The following is a 10,211-nucleotide window of genomic DNA, read 5'->3' on the forward strand; positions in this document are numbered from 1 at the left end:
TTAGTTTAAATTAATTTATTAGTAACGAATATATATATATATATATATATATATATATATACATATATGTATATATATATATATATATACGTATATTTACATATATATATATATAAATAATGTTCTTCAATATGCGACGATTGTAACGTAGACAAAATTAACGGATTCCATTCACAGTGCTTATAGTATTTTCCCTACCCAATGGTGACTATGAACTGTTCGGGGGGTGGCACGCGGATGTCCACAAATACCGTAGCCCATGCTTCGGGTGTACTGTAGTCAGAGCACTGAACGGCGCTGCTAAGTTCTGCAAACAGTGTGCGAAGATGTGAGCCGATGTGAGAAGGCTGGTGTGAGCACGCGCATGTACACGTTTTAGGGTTTAGAAAGGCTTTTTTGGGGGTTTTAAGGTTTTAGAAGGTTATAGGGTTGTGGAATGGTGTGCAGCATGTGCATGTGCGTACAACTAGCATTAGATATTCGTCTGGCAAATACACACACATCGATACTTCAACAGTTCACAGATACAGCAAGAGTGGGCATACCAACAACACTCACTGGCACACACACATCAAACCTCACTCGCTCACACGCACACACACACACACACCAGGCCACCACTCCACCACAGCCACACTGCCTCTGCCATGGCCCATTGTGCGGAAGGTGATGCCGTCGATCTCAGGCGCAAGAACAGACGTGTCTGTGGACGAGAGCCGAAGTGTGTCTGTGCTGTACAGCTGAAACGAATGGCCTGAGTACATTGGATGCACCACCACCGACACAAACAACTGCCGCCCGACTTCGGTGGACACTGTGGTATAGCGGGACGGAAAAGCGGGATCAGAAGGTAGCATTGGTAATGCGTTTGGATAGATTTAACAAGTTATTGTTCATAAAATAGTACTGTTATTTTTTTTCCCGTAATCAGTGAGGTGAACGTGTTGCTGGTATATACATGAATGATAGTCATATTTATTAGTGTCGTGCAGTGGCTGAGTGGCGATTGCTGTGTGGGATAGCAGCGCAACTGACCAATCAGTGGAAAGCAATAGAGACACTTCCAGACTTAACAAGTGGTCCAATGATGTTACACGCATCAACCGGTGAGGTTAAAAAGGTGTCTCCGTACACAGAAAGTGTATCAATGGGCTACCCCCAACTGTTTGTCACCTTGGACGAGAATGGCAAACCAAGTTGCTGATCCCACATATTATACCATATATATATATATATAAATTTATACACACACAAACATGCATACATACATACATACACACACATACACAATCATTCATTCACTCACTCACTCACTGACACACATATATATATCTATACACACACCATTGGTGGTCATGAAGTCTGGCGCCAGCTTAAAGGTAATGTTGCGATTCTCAGTAGCGATGAATTCAGGCTCATGAAACAGCGTCACTTCGATCGATGCAATGGGTTCTACCGCGCCAAACACTTCGAAGTTGCGTGTGAGTGTTGGCAGAATGGCCTGGTTGTGAAACGTGGCAGTAACCTGGGCCGTGCCCACTCCGATGCCTGTGCGCGTGTGTGAATACGTGCGTGTAATGTAGGATACATGTAAGTATGTGTGTATATGTACCACCATGTGTGCATATATCTACAATAGCATATATGTGTAAGCCCTAGCATATAGTACACATGTGTGCGATATGAATGTGTCGGCATACCCTTTGCCGAGCTCCCTTGCTTGAATTCGCAAGCCTTACCAATATGAATGCAATACTATGCATGTGTGTATACATACGACTATGATTATATATATATATAACTATTCCAGAGCTGTGCGTCTGTGTGCAAATTCACTTTAAAGATCTACCGCCGTTGTGTTTGGCAAACTAAACCGAAGTGTGCTCAACTTCCGACACACGTACGTGGTAAATAATCATATCTTTTGTAATATATAGCTATAGCGCGTATCATCGGTAGAAAGCAATGGAATAGGCCAGTAAGTAAACACACGTCACTCTCACACATTGCCTACGGATTAAGTACATTAGGCAGACACCCATGCATTGTGCGGAGAGCTTTGTTGTCTAACAATTACATCTGTTATAGGGGTTTAGGGTTTAAAGTCTCTAAAACCCCAAGCGTCCCTTATATTGTGAAGTTTTAGAGTTTAGGTTTTTATCGCATGTGGTACCTACCCCTGACCGTGGCAAGGGGGCCTTTGGCGTCGTTGGTGTTAGCACTAACCACCACCACAGCAGCGTTTGAGCTCGTCAGTTGGCCCTCTAAAAGACCCGTTGCCACAATCACTTTGGGCACGGGCGAGTTCTCTGCGGGAAATCCGGAACAAATGAAGAATAGTAGTAGAGAAATGAGTGACTTTGAACGACTGTACATGTAGATACCGCTGTTGCCCTCCATAAGGCCCGTTGTCACAGTCACTTTGGCCACGGATTGGTTCTCTGATCCGATTCTTTCGTTGCTTCTCTGTACTTTTCAAACAAGAAATAGGTCCCATGATTCCTACTAGACCCGAATGATGCCATCAATGATACTAGAATGCAGTGTCTAGATCAATATCTCTTCCGTAATAAATATGTCATCCAAAACAATAATAACAAAACCAATCTAATACAATTCAGTTTACCTACCATTGGGTTCTATCTGAGCTCGCTATCGCATCCACCCAACAGCCCACCTAATCCTTTCGAAGTGACCCTGAGTCACATACCACCAACGGCGTAGGCACAGACGCACCTGACACACCGTAGTTACTGGATGGACAGGACAATTATTTATAGAAGACAAACCACTACATACAGACTGAGAAATGTATCAGACATCGCAATACATAAACATGACACAATACTACAGGCATAGCATTAATACATATATATGACACAAATACAGTATACTTTTAGACATCACAATACATATATATATATATGACACAAATATCGCAGGCATAGCCCTATATTTGTATCTTGTGTCACAGCACACACCGGAGATGCCTGCGGACAGAGTGGCCAGGATGTCTATCTGGGTGTCTTGGAAGTACTGTTTGGTGCAGTATGTCCCATGCAGCCCTGGTTTGGCGTAGAGGTTTGTTTCATTGTGTGGTGCGCCGGCCACCACCATCTCCACCTGAGTGTTATTGTGTGGTGTTGGATATGTATAGCCATTGGTAGAGGTAAATGCTGTGTCTTCTGGGTGTTATTATTGAATAGGGATATATATAGTTATTTGTAGAGGGGCATGCTGTGTCTTCTGAGAGATATTGTGTGGTGTTGAAAAGGGATATGTATAGTCATTCGTAAATGTACATCCTGTGTCTCTGAGGATTCCATCCGAGTCGCCCATATCAGGAGAGAGCATGTATGTGACACTCTGCGTGTGTGTGGTGAGAGCATGTATGTGACACTCTATGTGTGTGCGACACTCTACGTGTGTGTAGTGTGTGTCTGAACAAACATGTTGCATTGCATGCGCCACTATCAACGGGTCTTTCACTGCCCTCTATGTACGTGCATGGGTGTGCTATAGCTAGGTGGACGAATGAGTACATCACTCTCACTCACCAATGCAGTTTTTATATCAACGCAGCATACACTATCTCTTTATCGCACATGAGCACCATACACCATTCACAGTACAAAGGCTCCTTATCACATTCCTGTCAGATGTATGCTATAGCCTGTTGTGTGTGCTATAACCTGTTGTGCATGTTATAACCTGTTGTGTGAGCTATAACCTGTTGTGTATGTTATAACCTGTTGTGTGTGCTGTGACCTGTTGTGTATGTTATAACCTGTTGTGTGTGGTCTGCGTACCTGTGTGGGGTACCATACGCGGAAGTATGCGGTGGTGGCGATTGAGTGGTTGTCTGTGGTGATGTTCACAGCCACATTGTGGCCGCCGCTCTGTTCGGAGCCATCCACTGCGACCGATTGGCAGTCCCCACTGACCTTGAGAATGCCCTCATCGCTGCCTGAGGGTTTTAGGGTTTTAAGGTTTCTGAGGTTTCTGAGGTTTTAGGGTTGTAGGGTGCAGCGTGCATATCAGAGAAGAATTCCGATAGAGAATAGATATAATAGCGCATTAAATACGTATAAAAGCATATTGAATGCGTACTAAAACGTATTGCGGCCAACCAACGTGCACGCACAAATGTTGACGCAGCGTGAGTGCATGGCACAGCACACCCCAAAGAAGGCGAGGCTACAACCATCAAACACCCCCCCCCAAAACACACACACCCAACAGACATACTGAGGAAGCTCAGTACCACTACCACCCGTTGACAAGCACGTAATTTAACAGGTGGCGTTGACCATCTCGTCCGTCAGGCCACATGTGGTGATGCCTTTGACAATGAAGGGTGCTTCAAAACACACACACACACAACAGACATACTGAGGAAGCTCAGTAACCACCCGTTGACACGCACATACTGTGACAGGTGGCGTTGACCATCTCGTCCGTCAGGCCACATGTGGTGATGCCTTTGACAATGAAAGGCGCGCGGAAAGCAACGCCGTTCATGACGGCAAAGTTGTACAGCTCGTGATTGGCCCCGTCTTTCAACATGCCAATGATGCCCACCAGCTGATATACGTGTGTGCACAGACGCATGTGGATGTCACGAGAGGTGTTAGCAGATTCATGCGGATGCGATGAATGGACCGACTGGCGGTACTCACACATCCGCGGGTGTCCGGTTCCTCGTTTGTATCTTGTATATACTTATTGTTGAGCTACTTTTCTATTTTATATATGCTTTGTCTAGATACATACTGGATGTCAGGCTTCTTTACTGATGAGTTATAAGGTCATGTAGAAATGTGTGTCAAACACACGAACGTGGTCGTGGTGATGTCCCCGTACGTATGTACTATATGTGCACTCGTATGTGCATGTCTACATATGTATGTGGATGTCAACATCATATGAATACTATCTGTGCACACACACGTACAGTTGATGACACGCACACACATCGCATTGTGAAGCCAATCACCCACTCAGCACGGACTACACGCATGGGCTATCAAACGCATCACCACACATAACACCGTAACAAAGCACAACCCAAATACTCAAATATGTACAAGCCTTTCGTTACCAAAACCCTAAACCCTATACACTGAACCCTAAACTGCGTTGAATCCAACTCACCCGATCTTCTTCGAATGTCACCACACCCGGTCGTGTGCGGCCTAGTCCATTGCGATCTCTCACATACATGGGCGTGCCTGTACGCACAGGTGTTTCCGGGGTATTTGGTATTGCTGTAACATTCGTAGTTGCTGTATCATTCCTAGTAGCTGTGGCATTGGCTGTAGCTATGTCATTGGCTGTAGCTGTGTCATTGTATGTTGGTGTGCCGGTATAGGCCACTGAAACATTGGCGGTTGCTGTGTTGTGGGGAGGGCTTGCGTGGTTGGTCACCAGATTACCTACAGTTAACCAGTCCCTCAGTTCTGACACCTGCCCTGAAAGCTGTCACGCGCCATTTATGGCATTATTATGGGGATTAGCTATGAAGAATAACAACAACTAATATGACATTATTATGAGAATTAGTTATGGAGAATGACTAATATGACTTTATTATGAGAAATAGTTATGGAGCATAACTAGTATAATATTATTATGAGAAATTGTTATGGAGAATGACTAATATGACATTATTATGAGAATTAGTTATGGAGAATAACTAATATGACACTATTATATGGATTAATTGTGAGTAATTAGATGGCATATACAATTGTGCAGGTTTATGGCTATGCCCTATATTTCTTTTTCGGCCGGTACTTTGACTGTCTGTTCACGTGCGTGGACATGCTATCTACGAAGCAACTGATTGTACAGCGGCCTGAACATCAGCGGTAGACGCATGGGGTGTACAGGTGTGAGTGTGTATAGGCACTGTAGGCCGAATCGACTCCTTATCGTCAATGTATGAGTTTACAATAAACAACACACCTACAGCTGAAGAATGTATGTAGACACAGAATGCTCACGGTGTTCGTGAATGCTGAATGTTATAGATCATTCGAGTTAATCCACAGAGGCACCCTGCGCTACCCACAACAACCCATAATAACAATATGACCCATACTGAATACGGGGCTTTAGTCAAAGCACGCACATCTATGGAACGCACCAAATAACCCATACATCAGATACAACACACACACACATCACACACACACACATTCACGACACACACACACACACACAACACACACACACACATTCACGGACCACACCACAAACACACACCACACATGCCTACCTGTACACCGGCAGTGGCATTGTGCATCTCTCTGTTGTACGAGAAGTACAGCGTGCCTATAAGCTCCTTCGTGTACACGGGTCGCTTGTCCGTGTGCGTGTGTGTCAGGTGGCCCTTGCTGATGCGGTAGTTGCCATCCAACCGACGCGTAACCGAGAACGTTTTAAAGCCATCTGAGTACCGAACGTCCCACTGCGACTCGTCGTATGTGATGTTTTGGAATACCAGCTCAGTGTGGTTGTAGTCCAACGAACCTGTGGTGCATGGGGTAGGTACAGCAGGAGTGAGTGAGTGTGTAGGTACGGCATGAGTAAGTGAGTGTAGGTAAGGCGTGAGTGAGTGAGTGTATAGGTACGGCATGAGTAAGTGAGTGTGTAGGTAAGGTGTGAGTGAGTGAGTGTGTAGGTAAGGCATGAGTGAGTGCGTGTGTAGGTAAGGCATGAGTGAGTGAGTGTGTAGGTAAGGCATGAGTGAGTGTGTGTGTGCTGTCTCGGGATGTGGGTATGCAATACGCGCACTAGAACCTTATCTGGAGGAACATTGCCAAGTCCCTCTCGAATACGAGCGTATTTGCTACATGCGTGCGTTGCATCAATCCCCGCCCATTTGTGTAGGTATATGCATTTACCTACCTGCCAGAAGCGTAAGCATGTGCTTGGTCTGTCCCAGCAGGGGCACCGAGAAGGCCGATGATGTCTTGCAGTGGTTGCCCAACGGAATCTTTGTGCGTGGCAGCTCTAACACAGCCAGTGATTCCATAGGCAGAGACGGCCGCGGCAGCACAGTAACCTGTGACGTGGGCAGGGATGCGTGTTAGAGGGGAGAGGTGGAGGGACACTGTGGTAGATATGCACGTGTATATAAGGATATGTGAGATGGAAGGACATGAAGGATGTATGGCTTATAGGCACATGCGATGGCATGTGAGATATGGGAGCGTGCAGGGACATGTGATATATAGGTACGTATACGATACATGACATCTAAGCACAAAAGATGGCAATTGAGATATAAGTACATACAAAAACAGGTGAGTTAGAAGTACACACAATAACTGTGAGAAAGGTTGCAAGCCTGTGCACTGCATGCGATGGCGTAGACGGATATACCAAAGTGCCGATAGGCAGTGGTACAGAACTGCGACGTATCACACGCCAGCCCACCAAAACCAGACAGACACTCACCCGTCTCATACAACTCAATACTTATCTGCAAGTCACTCAGAGGCATCGCACACATATCTAACACATATCTACCAACCCCACAGACACACATACCAGCCCCATAAAGACACATACCAACCACACAGAGGCTCATACCAACCACACAGATACACATACCAACCGCACAGACACACATACCAACCACACAGACACACATACCAACCACACAGACACACATACCAACCACACAGACACACATACCAACCACACAGACACACATACCAACCACACAGACACACATACCAACCACACAGACACACATTCCTACCACACAGACACACATACCAACCCCAAGTCATCCTCCACTAGAGGCACAGTCCCATTCATCAGCAGCACACTGACATTGACCATTATCTCCGTAGTCTCAAGCACCCAGGAGTCAGGAATAGCAATCACGTAATAGTGCGACCGTAGCTCCAAGGCAAACGCAGCGGTGATGTTGTACGTGACCGTCTCGTGGCCTTCACTGCGCAGCTGCACTCGCACTGTCCCTTCCGGTAGACTCAGGGATCTGTGGGGTAGGAAGATCGGATATGAACCACTTGTCAATCTATGGTTTGTAATGCATGGGTGTATATACAAGAGAATATGATTCCTGAGTATCTACCGGTGTGGTAGAAATCATATCTAAGATAAGTGATATATACAAACTAAACTTTACACACGGGAAGACGAGGCTCCTCCGTGTTTGTATCCCAAAGCACAGCACATCGGCTAGTGCAAGAAATGGCTATGCATGCGCGTGTTGGGGTAGTCCCATCTACGTATAGGTGTACATTTGGGATTGCCCAGCACACTCCCAAAGGACTCGCACGGACCATCGATTCCGCATTCACCCCACACTCTTAAACACAGCACTTTCTATCTACCTACCGACTTCAATCCACCTACCTATTTCCCGCCTCGTCAGACGCTATGATGACCACCGTGAGATTGCCTGTACTGACCGGGTCCACCAGATACGTTGACAGGTGCAGGGGTGTACGCCCCACGTAGTGCTGCGGCAGTGCGGCGTGTTTGGTCTGTGAGCCTTCGGCCATAACGTCTGCCTTGACCACCGCAATCTCCTTGTTGCGCAGCTGGTGATAGCCCTGTGGTCGCCATGGCGTGGTGGTGAGAGGGATGAGTGAGTGAATAAGCGTGTGTGTGTATGTGTGTGTGCTTGTGTGGAATGGAGGCTGAGTGTGCAAATATACGTCTGCGCTCACCCGAGTACAGTTTCGACGCGTGTGCGGTGGAGTGCATATGCTGCATATACCCAACATACGTGTGGCCTCAAGGCTTGGCACCGTTCCATGTGTGCATGTGTGTGCATGTGGATGTAACAGGTGTGCACATTGCGGTGTATATACACAGCCACTACTTGGTCGTTGCAGACGGGAGATGGAGTTGTTCTGTGCGCTTGGAGTACCTCTGCTGCAGTACGACAAACGTTCTGGCATACCAATGTGCGGTACGGTGTGTGCCCATGCATTCCCAAACCACTGAATTTAATTTTGTTTAGTTACAGTAGTGAAAGTGTGCACTATTGCATACATATACTCTCACAGAAGAACACGACCTCGCAACAACATTGTCTCTTACGCCTTTGCACCACCCACAACACAGCCCGTGACCATCTCTCCCACACAACACACACACACACCCGCGCAAGACTTGCAGAGACTGATATACTCGTTACTAAGGTGGTGTACATGACATGTTCTTTGTAGCATCTGCATACTACGTACCTGCATGTACGTTGTTGACGGATACAGCCGCACGGGACTTGGCTCTGTAAAGTGGATTGAGTACGGCAATCCCTTCAGCATCGCTGGGTTTCTCGTACTGTACCGTGTCGACACCACAAACTCCGCCGAGGTGACATCGGTATCCAAGTATGTGTCTGGAAACTTCCACAGTGAGTTATTGGTGACAGTGGATGGTCGGCTCAGAAGGATTGAATGTGTGATGCCCAGTGGTGCTAGTACGACATCGGTTAGCGCAGATGAGTTGTGGGTAGTTTCACTCAGCACCTGTTCAAAGGCGGCAGACGCTGTGTCGTCGAGACTGTGATGGGGTGAAAGCGAAGGCTTTACAGGTCAGTTAACTCTATCGAGGGGTATGTACACATGCACGAACGCGTGTGTTTGAGTAGTGGTTATCTCCACGTGTCCAGAGGGAGTATGAATAGCCACTCAGATATTAAACCCTTAACCAGCAACGTGTGAGCCGCACCTACCTGACATGTACGATAGACCCTCCGAGTACCACCAGGGCGTCTGGTAGGAGACCGTTGTACGGTTCCTGCGCACACTCCACACAGTCATAAACGACCGATGCATCTCGCCATACACGTAGGCCAGACACATCACCCCCTAACCCAGTACTCAATACACTCTGCACGACCAAGGGACTGTCGATGCAATGGCCCACCCGAAGTAGCCAGCTGGTCTGTGGATGTTATGGATGTTGGGCAGTGTTTATTACGAGTGAGTGAAGTCGCGGTACTTGTACATGGTATTGGGGATGTGGGTGTATGAATAAGGATGTATTGAAGATATAACACTTTTGAAAGTTCATGCTAACTATAAATATTTGCTCATAATATTAGTTTGATTCAACGAAATCTAAAAAACAATGGAATATTAATGTATGTATACAGATGCAAAATATCTGTATTAATATGTGTATACACAGAAGAAGTACTCTCCCACACACACAAACAT

The 10,211-nt window shown here is 46.3% G+C and overlaps 2 protein-coding genes across 2 annotated transcripts in view; both read right to left on the bottom strand.

The window, feature by feature from the left end:
- The window catches only part of SARC_08897 (hypothetical protein), a gene marked incomplete at its 5' end in the record, with an annotated part of 28,594 nt that extends 25,477 nt beyond the window's left edge, over positions 1-3,117 (bottom strand). Inside the window, 5 exons of the mRNA XM_014297107.1 lie at positions 199-307; positions 611-814; positions 1,345-1,548; positions 2,178-2,309; positions 2,982-3,117. Of these exons, the coding sequence (XP_014152582.1) occupies positions 199-307; positions 611-814; positions 1,345-1,548; positions 2,178-2,309; positions 2,982-3,117 (785 nt within the window). The remainder of the gene's footprint in view (positions 1-198; positions 308-610; positions 815-1,344; positions 1,549-2,177; positions 2,310-2,981) is intronic.
- Positions 3,118-3,704: 587 nt separating this feature from the next.
- On the bottom strand, positions 3,705-6,534 carry SARC_08898 (hypothetical protein; the record flags this gene model as incomplete). Its single annotated transcript, XM_014297108.1, has 4 exons — positions 3,705-3,967; positions 4,431-4,584; positions 5,155-5,478; positions 6,281-6,534. Coding segments are annotated over 4 exons (995 nt in total), but the record flags the coding sequence as incomplete, so codon positions are not given.
- Between the last annotated feature and the right edge of the window lie 3,677 nt (positions 6,535-10,211).

This window comes from Sphaeroforma arctica, assembly GCF_001186125.1.
Source record: "Sphaeroforma arctica JP610 unplaced genomic scaffold supercont1.847, whole genome shotgun sequence".
Lineage (NCBI taxonomy): Eukaryota > Ichthyosporea > Ichthyophonida > Sphaeroforma > Sphaeroforma arctica.